The sequence below is a fragment of the Hordeum vulgare genome, chromosome 7H (genome assembly GCF_904849725.1).
Source record: "Hordeum vulgare subsp. vulgare chromosome 7H, MorexV3_pseudomolecules_assembly, whole genome shotgun sequence".
In the NCBI taxonomy this organism is placed as follows: Eukaryota; Viridiplantae; Streptophyta; class Magnoliopsida; order Poales; family Poaceae; genus Hordeum; species Hordeum vulgare.
In genome coordinates this window covers 472,602,001-472,622,202 of record NC_058524.1, presented here as the reverse complement: position 1 = coordinate 472,622,202, position 20,202 = coordinate 472,602,001, and the positions used below count along the sequence as shown (strand labels likewise).

The following is a 20,202-nucleotide window of genomic DNA, read 5'->3' as shown; positions in this document are numbered from 1 at the left end:
GTTATTTTGGGACAGAGGGAGTATTAGTTTTTGAAATATTTCTAAATATCGTATCAAATTACATACATTTAAAGTAATGTAGTTAACTGAATGTATATCTTAGTTATATGAAATTTTCCAAATTTAGGGTCACATTTTACAGTTCGTCCCGGGCCCCCAAATTTGTGAAGACGGGCCTGCTGCGTGGGGAGTGCAACGCACCGTTGCAGCACCGGCGGCGAAGTAGGTGCTCCCCTCCTGGCAACTGCGTCGCGGCAGTGCGCGAGCAGCTCTGCTTTCGGCTTGCTTGTTACATTGCATAGGTGTATGGAGATGCAGCAGACGGTGATCTTGTCGCCATATGGAAGCTGTCTCTCGTGTGAGAACCGAAGTCGGGATGGGAAAGATATGAATGGACGAGAGCTCGCGTGAAAAGAAAAAGCAGACCAATCTCATTCAGACGGCGCTGCCACCTCCACCAAGCTCGTCTCTCTCGTCGCTAGTCATGCCGACGGTCAAGATCGTCGAATTCGACAGTGTCGCCTCGCCGCCGGAGGACTTGTTACTCAGGCTGTCCGCGTTGGAAGCACCGTGGGTCGTAATCCCGGTCATCCAGCGCGTGTTCCTCTTCGACGACGCCGGGAGCCAGCACCCGCCCTTCGCAACTCTCGTCGGCTCCCTCCGCGCGTCACTGGCGGCCACGCTCGCGCGGCTTCCCCCGCTCGCCGGCAGGATCGTCTTCCTGCCGTCTACTGGCGACGCCGCAATCGACTGCTCCGCCTCCGAGGGAAGCGGCGTGCGGTTCATCGTCGCGGAGAGCGACGAGGCGGACGCTGGGCGGCTCGGCGGGGACGCGGACCACGACGTGGACGCGTTCAAGGCGTTCGTACCGAAGCTCAAGGTCGACGTGCTCCCTGCCGAGGTGCTGGCTGTACAGGTCACACGGTTGAAGGGTGGGGTGGCGGTCGGCGTGGCGATGCACCACGCAGTGGTCGACGGCCGGTCGGTATGGAGGTTCTTCCAGGCGTGGGCGGCGGCCTGCCGCGGGGACGACGCTGCCGCAGAGGCGGTTGTGGCCGGCCTAACGTTCGACCGCGCGGTGATCGCGCTCCCCGGCGGCGAGGAGCTCACAAGGAGCACGCTGCGTAAGTACGCGCCCAATCTGCCGCTGGTATGTTCCTCCCCCTTTACTTCCCTTCTCAGTCCGTTCGTCTCGGCCGCCGGCGAGCAAGCGCGCGTGGTCAGACTAAGCAGGCGGCCTCCGTTTGCTTCGAAAAAAACAAACTAGGCAGCCGGATATGCCTAAGAGCATCTCTCGCAAATTTAAAAACCGAATATGGATGGAAAAAATATATTTAAATAGTTCATTTTAGCTAGACATCCACCGATGGATTTATAGTAACCATCCATCACCCTTTTAACGGTTCGATGCATACGCGTGCACCGTCCGATCACCAGCTCGATCGCCTCCGTCCATCACACAAAATCCTGAAACAACGCTTCAGTTGCGGAAACAAGCACGCTGCTACGTCGTCCGACTGACGGGTTAAAAAATGACCTTTTGCAACATAGATTATGTTGCAATTTTTTTTGCAACAAAAGAGCATGTTGCGTAAACGTCCGTATATTTTCTTTGCAACAATTTGTTATAGAATATTTTCTACAACAAGGATCGTGTTGCAGAAATTTTCAAGCGCTAAGTTGCACAAGTGCAAACTAGGTGAGCGTACATAAGACAAGCATTGCACGAGCGAGAGGCGTCTGCCCTCAAGGGATTTAGATTTCAGATCCTGCAACATAGGACGTGTTGCGGTACGCAATCTGCAAGAAACGTTAAGTTGCAGAATGGCAAACTACATGAGTCCAAATAAAACACGCGTCGCACGGACGAGACGGCGGACGCCCGCGTGCGATCCGCCGGCTGGAGCACAACGTTTTCCTTTTAGCTATGTCCAAACAGAAACTGTAAAACTGTGGTAAAGAGCTCCTTCCTCCGGTCCGGCGGCCGCCGCCCCTTCCTCCAGCCAGCCATGTCGGCCACGCCGGAGGTTGGACGGGCCCCGTTGCCAATTGGTCGCACCTCGTCGCCCGTCGACCGCGCCCCATCACACGTCGGCCTCGCCTAGCCTCGCTGGCCACGCCTTGTCGCCCGCCGGCCATGCCTCATCGCTTCCGACGTTAGCGACTTGCTCTGTTGCCAGCCATGCCGACAGAGTCGTGCCCCTTTGCCTGCCGCGCTGGGAGGATTCCGGCGGCTAGGCTGACGTCATGGGAGGCCATGGCGAGGTCGAGCTCGTCCAATTCAAACCGGCAACGGTCGATTGCGGCGTCCAGCGGCCTTTTCCGACCTGCAGTGATGAATTCCGGCAAGTTTATGACGGATTCCGGTAAATTCCGCGGCGGCGCGTTTGCTCCGACAAGTGTTAACCGGTTACGGGCCCCCTAGAATCGGCCTTCCAACCTTCAAAAATAAGGGTTTCAGGTGTGGCTTTACCGTGCCCCTTAAAAAATTTAGTGGTTGGACCATTTTTACGGTTTCTGTTCTGCATATTTTTTACGATCAAAACAATAAAATACAAAAAAATTACAGATTTGACCAGTCTGCTAGAGATGTTCTAAGTCGTCCTAGCCGAGCACCACGTGACTAGGCGTCACGTCGTGGCATGATCATAGTTCACATGTCATTGCACCACGTTCGACGTCTTTTCCAGGAATAAAACACCCGGAAGGAAACCATATTTGTTTAGCAATTTTCGTTTTTGATAAAGATTAATGTTATTCACTCAAAATGAAGCATCAAACAATACAAACACAATGAATATAGATCCAACATAGTTAGGGTGCATACATCCAACATAAACACACACGAAAACACGAAGGGAATGAACAAAGTCATGCAAGATAAAAAATTATGTCTAAAGAAGGATAAAATGACCTAAGCAATCAAAATAGCAATTCGCAAACTACAACAATCTCATATCCACGCCAATCATTTTGTGACAGTACAAGGACAATATGGTTCTTCAACACTAATGTCTTCAGGAACGAAAAGACGCTAAAACATCACCATCATCGGATGCAACCATCAGAGACCACAGTCTTAATTTTCATCTTAAAGAAATTGAGCATATTCAAACAATACCTTTAATAAGGTGAGGATCATCATTGCCAAGTATAACCCAGTCGGGTCACATCTAAGGTTTTCATCTTGGAGTGTACTCAAGAAGCACCAACAAATTGAAGCTAATCTTGTGTTGGCGTTACCATTTTTTCACCATCCGAACAATTATATGTGTTTCATAAAGATCTAGCTTAGCTCAGTCAATTTATGATGATGATGATGATGGTGTGCGTGGATGTGGGAATAGGCCGTGGCAGGACCGAGGTCAAAATCCCCCCGTTTTTTCATCGGACTATCCTAGGACACATTTTAATCAACGCATCATGCATGTCTTCTTTTTGGGATGAAACTTAGGTTTTAAAAGTCCTCATATACAGTGTTACAGTCTACTAATGCAAAGAAACCAATAGACGGTGCTACCCTCATATTGACTAATAATCAGCTGAACTATGAGCAACTTTATTTTGACTATGCTCTATCTGTAATAGAACAACTCCCGGAAGAGCCAGTAACTTCTTGATTCCAATTTGTACACAAATTGTGTCTGGATAGCCTGCTCTTCCATTTCAACCCCAAATGTCGGGGAGAATCAAGAGTTTTGGGAGAGCCTCATACGCAACCACAGATGTCCATGCTCACGATAAGGCCATGTGCAATGTTGTTACCTTAAAGGTGACACGTAGGATAAATGATGAGGTGAAGAAAAGAGAAACCATAAGAGAAGACTTTCCCTCTCTTATTTAAGAAATCATGTCTTAGCAGCAATATGTCTCACCACATGTTTAGAGGGTAGACCAGGAAAGAACCCATTGTACATTATATTTTATCGTTTTATCATAATTATGTGGCAGACTTAAAATAAGACTAGCTTATCAACCATTGTACATAATTGTCCCATGTCCAACAAAAGGGGACCTTTCACACCCACTTTCTTCGTCGTTCCCTCTCCTCCATCGTCGAAAATCCATAATCCACAAACCTTACCGTCACCGTGTATCATGTTGCAATGCCGTAGAAGTAAGGACGTGCTCGGATGCTCCCGGTCCACATCCAGGGAGCACGATCGTTGCAGGTTATGTCATCTCCAATGCTAACCAATAAACCGGACACTGCATTCATCTGCGGATAGGGGGCAGTGCGCAGACACGGATGCAGGGGCAACCATACTACATGGTCGATGATACGCGCAACTCGACCGCGGCAGCCGAGTACCATCCATTCATGGCGAACAACATCGATGAAGGACGTGGCCAAGCCTTCATCCCAAGGGCCATTGCCAAGGCTTCGAAGATGATGTCAAAGAAGAATATGAACGCTACTGCCATGGTGAGTCATGGCATGATGACATCAATTGCGAAGATGAGGAAGAAGATGGAGTCGACATTGAGGTGGAGCCATTTGTCTTCATCGTTGATCTCACCCAAAGAGCCGAGGAACAAAGCAGGGAGGAAAGCATTCGCACGGGGTCATACACCAAAGACCAATTGTTGGTCACTCATCAAGGAATGCCCCAAGTTCAAAGGTCAATATGCCACTCTAAAGAAGAAAGGTGTGTCGGCGACCGTAGCCGTGGATGAAGATGTGGTGAAGAGGCCAAGGGGCAAGACCAACTTGAAGACTGACGAGTGCGGCATCTATTCCCTTGCAAGAAACTTTGCAAGGCATGATGACTGCAAAAGGAAGTGCGGGACAAAAGGAAGAGCCAAGACCCAAGAAAAGGAGGAGCAAATGAAGATATACTTGGAGATCCATGTGAAGAATCTTGATATGGAGGAGGCCGTTAAGAAGAGGAAGCTCGACATGGAGGAAGATGTCCAAACGAAGAAGCTCGCGATCGGTACCCTGCATGGGCTATGGCCGTTCTTTTTTAAGACTCGCAAGTGTTCTGACCGCTGGCTTTGTTGCCGGCTAGAGACCTTGGTCATTTTGAAGGCGGGCAAGTGTGAGGATCGATGGCTTTATTGTCGGCGTGAAAACTCTGAGGGTTGGGGGAGGTTGATCATTTTGTAGGTTGGCATGTGTGTCATGTGTGTCGTTCGTTGGCTTTGTTTCCGTGAGAGACCTTAGTCACTTTGAAGGCGGACAGGTGTGTCGGCCACTGGCTTTGTGTCGACGTGAAAACTCTGAAGGGTGGAGGAGGTTGTTCATTTTGTAAGCTGACATGAGTGCCGACCGCTGGTGCTTGCTCTAACCGGCATGAATTATGGTTGCTTGCATGAACTACGTCCCCGGTTCAAAAATTTCAGTTCTCTATGCCTATGCGAAAATTTTCAGGCGGGCAGACAAAATGCGTTCGTTGGACACACAGCTAACATAAACATAGAATGAGCCGGATATCGTCCTTTTGCCCGCCTTAAACAGATAAATTCCAAACAAAACGAACACTCCTTTGGGGTTATGCATGGAAGTTGGCCAAAAGATTTAACGACCGACGGCAAGTTGACCAAATTTATCGGGTCATTGCTTAGTCAGAGCGATAACATTTTTGTGGGGGAGATTGACGACCTAAATAATAAGCACTCAAATTATCAAATCAATACATATAATAATCGCACTTCCTGACCCGTCCAAAGTAATACAGCTTATTATCCATGGTCAGCATGATAGGTTGCCACTCTGCCTTTGCCCACTGAATTAATTGTGACGTTGTACACAGCTCACAAGCTATGCTAACCACTACTAGTGCCAACTAAAGTTGTATAATCACGGCAAATGATCCTCTTAGACAGGCATACTCGTTTTAAGTTGTTCTGCATACGCTGATGACTCACAAGTCACAGCTCACAAGCTATGCTAACCAGTACTAGCTTAATGTATCCAATTGATATAGAGTCTTTCACGTGGTATGCTTTAAGGTCACGAGCTTATAAGTACAATCCTGGTGTCTAACTGAAGTACAGCTTTGGTGTATACGAATTTTCAAGGCTCTATCAATGTTTGTTTTGAGAGAAAACATTGCTATGTTTTATCATTGACAAACAGCTGCATTCATAGGGATGATTACAATATCATGCGGTACTCCAAGCCAAACATTTTTTTAAACCGGACATAAACCCTTTCCATTAACTAAACAATGAAGATATAATTGTTCAAATTCACCAGAGTTAAAAGGGAACTAGAAAAGAGAGAGTGAGTTCAAAACATCGCCGAGGGTTTCAAGCACTCAAAGCCAAACATGGCGGCCAACCTTAAAGCCTGTTTGATAGCTTGGGAGAAGGGAATAAAAGTTTATAAAAGGGAATTTGTAGAGTTGTTAGACTCGGAAAGGGGACTATTAGTCATAATCCCAGGTTTGATGCTTGTCGTGAATTGTTTATGGGAACTTGATAAGAAATGACCTTAATTAGTGCCGCACATGTGGGCTGAAGTAGGACGAACAAATGTTTCTATAGCAACAGTTTACCACATCTCCGCATGTATACATGTGAGAATCTTTTTTAGGTTTTCAGTTTTAAAAATATTTTATCTCTTAAATGCAAAATCAGATTCAAAATTTGTTTTCATTATTAAACTCATCGGGATCAGATCATCGAAATTAGATCTCATATCGATTTGTTTCCACGATTTTTTAGATTAAAAGTTATCATGTCTATTGCACATAAATTGTCATGGTACTTACACCGAAATTGTCATGATATGTTTAAAATACTTTTTCCTTTACGGTTAAAGTAGATTTTGACATATTATATAATAGGGAATTAAGAAACTAAACGACACGGTGAATTACAAAAATTTGCCAAGATCCTTGAAATAATTTGAGATGGTTCATAGTTAAAAAGAAATATGTCGCCAATTACATTAAAATTGCATGGTCAATAACTCATATTTGTCATCAACCATAAAATAAAATTGCCATGATAAATTACTAAAATTTTCCATGAGACCTGCACTAAAATTTACAATGGTCCATATAAAAGATAATTAGAATTGACATGGTAAAAATACTAGAATTTTCATGATCTATAAGCTAAATTTGCTATGTTTTATTACTAAAAATTGTCATGAACCATGAATTAAATTTGTCGCGGTTAATTACTTAAAATTTCCATGGTTACTTAATAAAAATTGCCGTAAAAATAGTTAAAATACAATGGTAGCTTGAAATATAAATGAAAAACTAGATTGAACATGTGAGGGCAACTTTGGTGTAAATGCTATGGCAAATTCAATGTAAATATAGTGGCAACATTTTTTTTAAAAACAAATGTCGAAACATATTAATATAGGATCTAGTTTTAATCTTCTACAGATCTCGTCGAAACGGATTTAATGATGAAACGGCTTTGTAAATGGATTTTTTATTTAAGAGATGCAATATTTTAAGTCTGAAAACCAAAAAGATTTCGCTAATGTTATTTGTTTGATGTGACACGATAGATGGTCATAGAGACGTGTAAATTATATAGCTTTGTGTCACACGTATGCCACTTATAATTGAAGATAAAAAATAATTTTTAAATAAATAAATCAAATACTCACATGCAACAAACATGATAGAAGGGAACAAACCAAAGGATCGCTACCCACTCATGGTCTTCGGATGTCTCCAAGCAAAGGGAGCAAGGTAAATGATACAAATTGGGGAGGGAGAGACCTTTTCTCCCCTCCTCTCCCCACGTCGCTCCCGCAGGCGTCCGGAGGGAAACCTAGGTGCGACGGCGGCCAGGTCCCTCCTCCCTCCCCTACCCCTCCTCATCACCGCCTGTGCAGGCTGGCGGGCAAAGCCCGGTTAGCCTAGGTGGCCGTGAGGCCTCCTCTCCTCCCTGTCCGGGGTTGGCGACGCGGGACGCGGGCTCCAGGGGGCGGCGCAGCGAAGGCGCGGGACGCGACGGCGGGCCGGCGAGGGCTGGCGGTAGTCTCGACAGCTCAATGCGGGCGCGTGAAGGGGTGCGAGGTGGTAGCCCCTTCCCTTTTGGTGTTCGGGCTTGGCCTGACGCTGGTGGACGGGGCGGGGACGTCCTGGCGACGGCAATGCTTGCCCGATGTGCCAATATCGGCCGGTGGCCCTCCGGTGGGTGTGCTGCTGCTAGTGATGACGTGCACCTCGGCGGCCGGTGTCTTCCCTCCGGTGGATGCGGGTTGGCCGCCCCTTATGCAGATGTGGCTCAGCACTCCAGTTTGTGGCTCCGGGCTTGGCGCACGGATCCGTTGGGCACGACATTTGCACACGGATCCGTTGGGCATGGTGGCGGTGGTGCGTATTTGCAGGGATCTCGACGGTGTGTGTGGTGGCCTGGTTTCGGTAGGTGGCGGCGACATTTCTTCTCCTGGGTCTGGACGGTGTTGTCTTGGACCTAGGGCTCGTGCTTGGGCGGACCAGATTTGGGCCCGAGGCAGGTCAGTGCTTTTGCTCCGGGTAGGGTTGGTCGGGCTTGGTCTGGGTAGTGCCCGCTGGCAGCGAGATTCCTCTCCCGTGGGCATGGTGCAAGGTGGTGCTGGTTGTGACATCGCTACATCGTCAGACGGATCGACGTCGATGACCTTGGATATGCCGTCGTGAGTGGTTGCCTGGGCTTGCTTCCTGTCGGCCGTCGGCAGCCACCGGATCTTGTGGCTCATGCCGGGCTAGGAGTGAGGGAGGTCCCTCTGCTTCTCCTATCATGGTTATTCCGTTGTGAAGTGGACGGCTAGCAGTGTTTCGAACCTTGGATGCCGGGGTGGTGGCTTCCAAAGGTGGTCCGCATGGTTAGCTCTATGGCTGGTGACGATTGGTGGAGCGGCAGGTGGCTCGGATGGGCTCAATCTCTATCTATGATTGCGTCTCGATTCGGATCTAAAGTTCTGAAACTCGTCGTGCTTGGTATGAAGCCCTCGTGGTGGCACAAGAGAGCTGTCGAGCGAAAGCTCCGCGCTTTGTCATCCACGATGACGACGCTTGTGGGGGTCGCTTTCTTCGTGAAGACATCGTCGTGGTGCTCCTTTTCTGCCCAGGTTTCGGGTGAAGACCTATGTTCGGTGGACTCGACAGTGGCGTCGCCTAGCGTCGTTCTCCATCTTGGGGGCGTTGTCGTAGAGCTTGGATGTTATAGGGTGTAGCGTGGCTTGTTCTCTGTTCTTCATGTGCTTTATTTTGGTAGTGTAGTCGCGAGCGCCTTGTGTGTTCCGATCATCCAATGGTTGTCATTCTTTGAGGGCTTTTTCTGATGTGTAATCCCGTTGCTGGAACGGTCAGTAAGCACTTGGATACTTAGTTGAATAACCAGGCCGGAAGCGTGCGCATGTTCACGCCCGAGTCTGTCACTATTTTTCCTCTCTTGAGTTAGTTAGTTAGCAGTAGTTGCACCGGCAAGACCGCTTCATGGGATAGCATGAGCTCCAACGGATTTGGCGGCGACGCAGTTGGCTTGTGCATGACCATGATCGTGGGATGGCACGATCAGTAGCTGGCTGAGCGTGGGTATTTCTTTTTCCTTTGTAATTCACAGATGAAAACTTTGCATAGTAAGAGAACACCCAAAAAGTTGCAGGCAATTCAGCATCACAAACTCTGTGTCAGTTCCCGTCCATCTTCTTCCTCCGATTGATCTTCTTCCTCTCGCTCGTTCCGCACAGCTCAGCAACAACAAGTGGCATGAGAGCCTCGGTGGTGTTGATCCATCCTAGACGTCGGCGGTGTTTGATCGCCGGAGAGATGGCTGGAGGCGACGAGGAGAAAGCAAAGAAACGTCAAGAGGAAGAGCAAGCCACCGTGGAGGCAGCAGCGTTGGAAAAACTCTCGTGCGTCTCTCCACGGGGGACGAATCGTCGAGCGCGTTGTGCATGGTGGCGGCGTCGTCGGGCCCCGATGATGCTCACGCGTACAAAGTATGCGGATTGGGCCATGTTCACCAAGCTGCAGTTGCAGGCCAACGAACTCTGGCGCGTGGTGGAAACGGGCCAGTGCATGGATCACGATGACCGGCGTGCCATGATCACCCTGCTCAGGGGGGTACCGTCGGAGCTCATGCTCATCCTAGGCGGAAAATCCACGGCAAAACAGGCCTCAGACACTCTGAAGACCATGTGGGTCGGGGTCCAGCACGTGCGGGAGGCCAAGGCATAAACCCGCCGCTCGGAGTACGAGGGTCTGCGGTACAAGGACGGAGAGGGGATCGAGTCGTATGTCATGCGGCTCAGGATGATCATCGACGAGCTCGAGGCCCTCGGCGACCTGGTGAACGAACACAAGGCAGTCCTCAAGGTGTTGCGTACGGTGCCGAGGCTATATAATGAGATGGCTATGGCAATCGAATTGCTCGTTGATACCAAGACCTCTCCCTAGAGGAACTCTGGGGTCAGTTGCTTGTCATCGAAGAGCACGAGCGCGAGGAGACTGGGTGCCCAGCTTATGTTCACGGCGGACGAGTGGCTGGCACGGCAGAAGCAGCTAGATAAAGGTGTCGGGTCATCTGGCACTGGGGATCGGCGCGGACGCGGCTATGAAAAGCAGAAGAACTCACGGGGTGGAGGTGGCCGCGGCCAGGGTGCTGGTCGCGGCAACGGGAGCGCATCGACACCCAGGCGCAAGGGCGACTGCCGTTACTGCGGCATTGCGGGGCACTGGGTCAAGGAGTGTCGCAAGAAGGCACGTGATCGCGAGCAGCATCAGGATCAACCGGCAAACATCGCCCAGGTTGACGTCGAGCAGCCGGGGTTGCTACTTGCAGCCTGCATTACACAGGACAACATCAATGTGGTCACCATCCCACGTGAGCCAGCACCGCAAGAGATCTACCTCAACGAGGCGCGAGTCGTACCTGTCCCCACGGACGACGATCGGTGGTACCTCGACACAGGCGCCAACAATCACATGACGGGGCACCGTGATCTACTCTGTGAGATCAACAAAACTATATGAGGTTCAGTGCGGTTTGGAGACGGCTCTGTCGTGCAGATCCTCGGCCGCGGGGTCGTGTTGTTCTCATGTCGTAATGGTGAGCACCACGCGCTCTCGGACGTCTACTACACCCCGCAGATGCGCACTAACATCGTTAGCCTTGGACAAGTTGATGAGAACAGGTGCAAATCTGTTATCGAGGGTGGAGAACTATGTCTCTACGACAGGCACAAGCTACTGTTGGCTCGGGTGCGGCGGACGAGCAACCAGCTGTACGTCGTGGCTCTAAACTTGGCCACCCCCGTGTGTCTGCTTGCCGGCGCCACAGACCAAGTCTGGCGGTGGCATGCTAGATTTGGGAACCTGCACTACCGCGCGCTACACGATCTTGGCGCAAAGAGCATGGTGCGTGGCATGCCGACGATCGGCCGCGTCGACCAGTTTTGCGACGGCTCTACCATAGGGAAGATACACCACACTCCTTTTCCGTGCGCGTCAGCGTACCGGGCTGAGCAAGCCCTTGAACTCACCCATGGTGATCTCTATGGGCCGGTTACTCCAGCGACAGCCAGTGGCAACAAGTACTTTCTGTTGATCGTCGATCATTATAGCAGGTATAGGTAGCTTGAGGTGCTGAAAAGCAAGGATGAGGCATTCGAGTACTTCAGGAAGATCAAGGCACGGGCAGAGATGGAGAGCGGCGTCGGGCTTCAGGCGTTCCGCACTGACGAAGGCAGAGAGTTCATCTTGAAATAATTTGCCTCCTACCGCGAGGAGCTAGGGATTCCGAGGAACATTACAACACCGTACTCTCCCTAGCAAAACGGCGTCGTCCAGCACCAGAATCAATCCATGGTGGAGATGGCTCGCGGTCTCCTGAAAGCCATGGATGTGTCGTGCATGTTCTGGGGCGAGGCAGTGCACACTGGTGTGGACATTTTGAATCGCTCACCCACCCGAAGCCTGCACGGCTTCACACCGTATGAGGCATGCCGCAAGAAGAAACGATGGACTACTTCCGCACCTTCGGGTGCGTCGCGCACGTCAAGCTCATTAGGCCTGGCATGACCAAGCTCGCTTACAGGTCGCACCCCGGCATCTTCCTCGGGTACGATCCCGGCACAAAAGGCTATCGGGTGTACGACCCGATCGGCAAGCGGGTGCACATCATGCGGGATGTTCGCTTTGAGGAGGACCGACGCTATGACTAGAGCAAGGCCGGGGGGGCGACGTGCACGCCTGCACGAGGGAGCTTTCGGTCGTGTACCATGACATGGGGTGCGTGTAACAACGACGTACACTGTGTCTTCAAGCACGACGCCCACACCTAGTTCATCTGCAGCATCTGCGGGACCGAGCTCGCCGACAAGCCTCGCAACATCATCATGCACACCGACGGTGGGTGCGGGTTCGCTCGCACCTGCCGGACCCAGTAACTCCCGTGCGACCATGCAACCTGCTTCCGACGATGATGGCTGGGTATCTGCACCTGGTGGGGAGACCTTCGACTCCGAGGGGGTGCCTCTCCGGTACAAGACCATCGAACACCTCATCGACCATGCCACGACGCGCACTCTTGAGTACAGCGGGTTGTGTCTGTCCGTAGCGGAAGAGCCCCCGTCCGTCGATGTTGCACTGAGTGAGCTAGCGTGGCGCGCTGCCATGGAAGTGGAGATGGAGTCCATCCGCACCAACAACACATGGGAGCTTGCCATGCTCCCAGATGGGCACCGAGCGATCAGCCTGAAATGGGTGTACAAGGCTAAGAGAGATTTCGCGGGCAATGTGGTGAAGCACAAAGCTCGTCTCGTGGCCAAAGGTTATGCTCAGCGGCAGGGCATCGACTTTGATGAGGACTTTTCCCCAGTGGCGTGGCTGGAGACAGTGAGGTTGTTGCTTGTTGGCGCCGCGCACGAGCTATAGCGTGCACCATATGGACGTACGCTCGGCCTTCCTCAATGGTGACCTGGAGGAGGAGGTGTATGTGCACCAACCAACCGGCTTCATCGACGATGACAACGTGCACAAGGTACTAAAGCTTCGGAAGGCACAGTATGGGCTCCGACAGGCCCCTCGAGCATGGAACGCCAAACTGGACGCGACACTCCAGTCGCTTGGGTTTGCACAGTACAAGCTGGATCACGCTCTGTACCGGCGTGGAAGTGATGACAACTTCTTGTTGGTGGGGGTGTACGTCGATGATCTGATCATCACGGGCACTACCGACAATGCCATTGACTGCTTCAAGACACAGATGCACGAGCCCTTCCAGATGAGCTATCTCGGACTGCTTAGCTATTATCTTGGCATTGAAGGGAAGCAGTAGCGTGGCAAGATCACACTGTGTCAATCCGGTTATGCAGCCAAGATTCTGGAAGACGGAGGCATGAAGGACTGTAGTCCCAGCTTCGTACCCATGGAGAATCATTTGAAAGTTGGGAAGAACTGTGGAGAGGTGGTCGATGCAACCATGTATCGCCGTGTAATTGGAAGCTTGTGGTATTTGGTTAATACGCGACTAGATATAGCTTATGTAGTCGGGGTCGCCAGCATATTCATGGAAGCACCTGGAAAGCAACACTGGGCGATTATCAGGCAGATCCTCAGGTACATTCGAGGAACTCTGGGTTATGGATGCACTTATAAGGTAGGAGGAGGAACTTCTCTGACAGGCTTCAATGACAGTGATCACGCCGGTGATCTGACAGACAGAAAGAGCACGACTGGCCTGGCCTTCTTCCTGGGTCCGAGCATCATCACTTGATGCTCACAAAAGCAGAAGATTGTGGCCATGTCCTCGTGTGAGGCTGAGTACATGGCGGCAGCGACAGCAGCAACACAGGTTGTGTGGCTTAGCCGTTTAATTTCAAAGATGCTTAAAACAGAGGAGCAGAAGGTGAAGCTCAAGGTGGACAACATATCTGCAATTGAGCTGAGCAAAAATCATGTGCACCACGACATGAGCAAACACATTGATCTAAGGTACCACTATATCAGAGAGTGTTTGGAGGAAGGCAAAGTGGAGGTTGAGCACATTCAAACTAATGATTAGTTGGCAGACATACTAACGAAATCTCTTGGGCGTGCAAAGCTCGCAGAGCTTCGGTGCAAACTTGGGATCATCCACGTAAAAGAACAGCAACAGGATTAGGGTTGATTTGATGTGTAATTCCATTGCTAGAACGGTCACTAAACACTTGGATACTTAACTGAATAACCAGTCCGGAAGCGTGCGCATGTTCAGACCCGAGTCTGTCATTATTTTTCCTCTCTTGAGTTAGTTAGTTAGCAGTAGTTGCGCCGGTAAAAACTGCTTCATGGGATGGCATGAGCTCCAACGGATTTGGCGGCGACGTAGTTGGCTTGCGCATGACCAGGATGTGGGAAGATACAATCAGTAGCTGGCGAGCGTGGGTATTTGTTTTTCCCTTGTAATTCACAGATGAAACACTCTGCATAATAACAGAACACCCGAAAAGCTGCAGGCAGTTCAGCAGCACAAACTCTGTCAATTCCAGTCCATCTTCTTCCTCCGATTGATCTTCTTCCTCTCGCTCGTTCCCCACAGCTCGGCAACAACATTTTCATCACATTGTATCGTTTGGTCGTGTATTTTATTCTGATGATGTTGCTTTATATATAATGCTCAATTTCAATCCCTTAGTTTCATCCCCCCTCCCCTAATAAAAAGCGCGGACACACACACACACAAACCAAACAGGCTGTAAGAGATAACGCAAACTTTGCTAAATTATGAGATTTCAAAGATACCACTGTGTGGTTCATAGCTGTACCGGCATTCTTCAAAATGTTTGGAGCGAAAGTTGATCCCCCGAATGGACAGGTTGACAGTCCACCTGAATTCTCTGAAATATCTCTCACTACAGATTGACAGTGTGAAACTAAAAAGCCGGCGTGAAGTAGATCTTCATCTAATGGCCTGCTCTCAAACAAACATTCTCGGCACTCCACATTGCAGGACATCAACCTGTTTCCTAACGCCCCAATTAATCTCCCTCGCCGGACGTTCACCGTCACCACGCAGCACATTGACCGCCTGAAGCAACGTATTTCCGGCCACACGACCTCCGCGCAGGCCGGATCAACACCTGCGCCGTCCAGCTTCGTGGCGGTCGTGGCTCTCGCCTGGGTGTCCTTCGTCCGGGCTAAGCACCCGGCCGTCATCTCCGCCGACCACGACGTCTACGTCTTCTTCTTCATCGACTGCCGCGGGCGGCGCGGCATCGACCCGCCCGTGGGCGAGAACTACTTCGGGACGTGCATCACCGGGTGCCTCGCCAAGGCCACGGCGCGGGACCTCCTCGCCGTAGATGGCTTCGCAGCCGCCACGGCGGCGGTGCAGCGGGAGGTCCGCCGCGCGGCCGAGGACCCGCTCGCCCTTTGGGACTGGATGGACCTGCTGTCGTGGCTGCCAATGGACCGGATGGTGAACATCTCCGGGTCACCGCGGTACCCGGCGTACGAGGTGGCCGACTTCGGGTGGGGTGCGCCAAGTAGGACGGAGCTGATCACCATGAACAATTGCGGGCAGGTGGTGCTCGTGGCCGCCAAGGGCGGGGGCGGCAGCGTGCAGGCATCCGTGTGCATGCACCCGGATCACATGGGCGCGTTCAAGTCGCACTTTCTTAATTCCTTATCAGGTTGATTCATGTGTGTATGGGCCGATTTTTGAAGCGTACTGAAGTTTATTCCCATTTATTAGACAACAAAAATATTTACCTAGGTGTGGATATCAATTCGCGTCTACCCTGCGTTCCTTCTCGGAGATACCCAACAAATAATGCATTAGGTTTAAAATAGTAAGGCATACTTTATACTCAATGATAGCATGTGCCTAAGCGCGTTGTTTTTATCTTCTTCATACATGTGTATATAACTGTTATTCAAGTTTGACTTAATTTGATTGCAAAAAAAAAATGTTTGCCAAAAACAATCAATCTGTACGGATATGTATAACGAATAGGCATTCTGAAAACACCCCATGTAAAGAAAATTAAATTAAGGTTGCAACATAAATATAATTTTAGAAATATTTAAGATGCAAGGTAATATCATATTTGGAATCTATACATTTCTCTGAGCAATTTTTGTATATAACATTCTTATTTTGAAGTTAGGATTTGAAAGATATGAATATGAATATTTTAAAAAATACTAAATCTATTAAAATAGAAAATTGTTAATAGAGAGTAGGCGGGCTGAATTGCAACACCGTGCAGCCCATTTGCTAAGATGACCCTTGGGCGAGGCAGTTCTATTTTACGCCAACGTGAAATAGGGGAAAAAGAAGATGACACTTGGGCGAGGTAGTTCTATATTACGCAAACGTAAAATAAGGGAAAAGGCAGAACAAAATACTCCCTCCGTCCCAAAATAACTATCTTTAAGCTTAGCAGTGCAACTTTATACTAAAGCTAATACAAAGTTGATACACTTATTTTTATTTTGAGACAGGTATCGAACTTGGGTCTCCTAGGTAAAAGGGAATGACTCCATCCAGCTGGGTGCAGGCGCATTTGTGGTGTGTGTGGGATAGTTGTGTAGATGAAACAAACTTGACAGTCGCGATTTATAAATAAACAAATCGTTTTCTTAACTTACGGGTGGCTTTGATTGGTAATTTTAGCCAACTTCAGGGGTAATTTGAATGACGTACGGGCAAAAGCGATACATCCTTTAATAGTAGGTATAGATATAGATATAGAAAAACTCTGATATATGTTTTTTTTGGATAACTTTGATGTATGATAATAAGGTTTTTTTGGGACGCCGATATTGGCCAAATGTTCGGTCTAGGGACATCCCATCCCGTCTCCCTACAGGCCTTCCTTGAAAAGGAAAAGGAAAAAAACAGTAGCAAACCCAAATTTTGTTTTACTTTGTGGTGGCCAATAAAAGCCCAGTTTTTGTTGTGCTAAATAAAAGCCCAGTCTTTAAAAGCAGAAAATTGGCACGAATTAAAAAATGCAACATGAATTTTCAAGCGCGTTATGGGTAATTTGCCATGTCCATAAAGGGAAAATTGCGATGACAACAACTTTCAGAAAATTGTCGTGGCAAAAAACACATGATAATTAACATGGCATGGCAAAAGACAATAATAGAATTTGTCGTATGAACAAAAATGAATTTGCCATGTGACAATAATGGAATTTGCCATATGAAAAAATGAATTTGCTATGTTATGAAGACACGGAAGAATAATTTACCATTGTGCATGCAAAACATGTACGAAATCCTATGTAAATCATGGAAAGCATGTCTTGAGTGAAGAAAAATAAAGTGGAGCACAAATTTGTTATGGCAAAAAGTCATTAGTTGATGTTGTGTCATTACAAAAAATTCCAGAATTGCCATGGCAACAAAATTATGTTTGGAAAATGTCATGGCAAGGAAATACAATGAAATAATGAACATTACACAAACTAAAAAAAATCATCTATGTAAAAGCAAATTTGCCGTGGCAATAAAAAGTAAAAATTGATATGGCAAAACTAAAAAAGAAAAAAATTGCTAGGGCAACTAAAAGAAAATTTTGCCATGCTACAAAGTAGATTTGTGTATGTCTTTATAGGACCGGAATATGCCATGCTACAAAAGTAAAACTTGCCATGCTAAAGTAAATTTAACATGGTACCACAAAAGCAAAAACAATCCCATGAAAAAATATGAAAGCCATAATTGATTTAAAGAAAAAATTCCATGGCAACGGAAGTAAATTTGACATGGCAAATAAAAAATTGAAAAATGTCGTGGCAACCAAGGTTTTAAAAAATATGGTGATATAGGTAAATTTGCCATGGCAAAATAAAAACTCAATTGTGTCATGCCAATAAATCTAAAAATGAAATGCTAGAAAGTAAAATTGGAAATGTTCTTAAAAGTAAAAAAATCACGATGATCAGAGTTTCATACATTTATTGTGTGACTATTCCCCAAAAAATATTTCGAATTTTGCTATGATGTGTGAGACATAATTTTCGGATGAACACAATATTTTGCAAATGATGTGCTCAACGAACTAAAACTTGAAAGTGCATATATAAAAAAGGAACAAAAATTGCAAAGCCATTGCATCTTTATTGAACTTCCCATGATTTGTACAAACGAAATTTTTGAAGTATGTTAAATATAACTTTGCCATGACACAAAAATAAACTTGTCATGGTAATTGAATTAAAATTGCCATGGTCGATCTAACTTAGTTTTCCATAGTCCATCAACTAATTTTGCTATGTTAGAGGTCTTCCGACAATGTTCGTTTAATGGGAGGAGACGTTCCTGTCGACTACGAAGGCGTCTGTGGCGACTTTGCCAATCTCAAGATGATTTAGCCGCACTTTCCAGTGGGCTCGCCGGTCAGCTTTTTGATGATGGCGACAATGTCTTTCTCTGTTAATGCTGTGTGAAAGTAGCATTGGGGATGATCCAGAGTGCCGTCAAATTCACACATTAGACCATCTCGGCGGCTCAGAGGAAGAATCCGCCATTCGACCCAGCAGCGGATCAGGTCAACCCCGGTAAGACCATTGTTCGTCAAGGATCTCATTTCAGACAAAATTGGGATGAACTCCGACTCTTCTTCCTCGGTGAGCTTGTCGGGGAGCTTGAAGTTAACCGGAAGGCGGGTTGGCCTGTAGCCCAGAAGTTTGTTCTCGCCAGCGGGGGACGTTTCTTGACAATAAAACCAAGATTCACCCCAGCCCTTGGGATGGCTAGGCATGGTGAGTGAAGGAAACAGACTATCCCTATGGCGCTGGACGTTGACACCGCCGAGTTCCAAACTGGGGCCGTTGTGGAATTCCGTCTGGCGATTCAGATGGAAAAAGTGCCAGAATAGAGGAACGGAAGGCTCGATCCGCAGATAAGCTTCGCAAAGGACTTGGAACTGACTCAAGTTGCTTATGAAATTGGGTCCCAAATCCTGGAGTCGGACGTTCATGAAGGTCAAAGCGTCCCTAAGAAATTTGGATCCGGGCGGCTTAAAACCCCGTTCCAAGTGTTCCACAAAGACTACCATTTCCCCTTCTTTGGGGTTGGGAAGATCTTCTCCCAACCCGGTGCGCCATCCAATGACATCTTGAGGATCCAAACAGCCCGCTTTCACATAATTAGCTAAAACAGCGTCATCAACTTTGGTAGGAAGCCAATCGCTCTTGAAAACGGCACCCATGCTACAAATAGGTAGAAGTATGGTATTACATGTCTCGAACATCTACAATGTGAATCGGGATCAGTTCATGATAACCCGCCAGACTAAGAGGCCGGGTTGGGTTGATATGGCGACTTATCGAAGCAGGGCTATTTCCAAAGGCAATATTACTGTGGATGGTAAAATCTATCGTTCCGAAGCACTAAGGGGGGGGATGAAGGTTACAAACAGTTTTTTACAAACAGTGAATGAGGAATGGATCTGCCGAACAGATATAAAACCTACGAATATGGCTGAGCATGAACAATGAATTATCAGGTGATGCCCCTCGTTTGGAGAAGAAATTGTGTTCAGAAATTCGCAAGTACAACGAATGGTTAAAATTATTCAAGGCACTGGCTACCCTAGCGGTGCTCGGACTAATCGATTCGAGGGAAATGAATGACTACGAGCGGAAAGCTTCAAAGCTACGGCAATGGCGGAAATACGAGCAAGGAATAAACCTACTCCTAAGAGGGGGAGCAAGGACCTAACCTGATGCTCTCGGTCAAAGAAGACCGGCGGTGACGGAGATCGCTGGGGAAGCGTGGGGGTCCCGACGAACGAAGAGGCCTTCGGCGGCGGCAGAGCTCGGGGCGAGCAGCGAGGTTGCCGGTGATGATGCGATGGACAATAACGGCGAACGGATCGACCGAGGTGCGGTGCTTGACGACGACGACGGCTTGCGGGCGGCACTGGAGCTCCTCGAACGGGGGCGGAAGTTGCAGCCGGCGGCGGAGCCCTCGGGAAGCGGTGCGGTCTTTTGCTGTGATAATGGGGGGGGGGACTGACGAGACTGGTAGGTGGCCAGCGCCAGCCCTGTCCCTTCCGCCTATTTATCAGGACGGGCGCTGGAATCGAGGCGCCAAGAGCGGGAACCGTTGGGGAATAAAAGATTCGCCATGATGACGTCCGAAAATTTTGGGATAATGATGCACTAAAAGATCCGTTGGGATTATGTTAAATTTCCCGAAGATCGAGGGATAAGGAAGGTGCCAACGGGAGATGGATTGGCGACTCAAAGATTTTTCCGGTACCAGATGGCGAGTTAAAAATTCTGACGTATGGAGGAAA

At 48.4% G+C, this 20,202-nt stretch overlaps 1 protein-coding gene across 1 annotated transcript; it reads left to right on the top strand.

Annotated features, from left to right (window-relative positions):
* The first annotated feature begins 448 nt into the window (after window positions 1-448).
* Window positions 449-15,673, top strand: LOC123413340 (anthocyanin 5-aromatic acyltransferase-like). Its single transcript, XM_045106282.1, has 2 exons — window positions 449-1,150; window positions 14,896-15,673. The coding sequence occupies exons 1-2, from the start codon at window positions 485-487 to the stop codon at window positions 15,580-15,582; spliced, it is 1,353 nt and encodes a 450-aa protein (XP_044962217.1). The 5' UTR covers window positions 449-484; the 3' UTR covers window positions 15,583-15,673.
* The last annotated feature ends 4,529 nt before the right edge of the window (window positions 15,674-20,202 follow it).

Coding starts and splice junctions, on each gene's coding strand:
- LOC123413340 (XM_045106282.1), top strand. CDS start 485: ATGCCGACGGTCAAGATCGTCGAATTCGACAGTGTCGCCTCGCCGCCG. Junction 1,151..14,895: donor ACGCGCCCAATCTGCCGCTG/GTATGTTCCTCC, acceptor TCCACATTGCAG/GACATCAACCTGTTTCCTAA.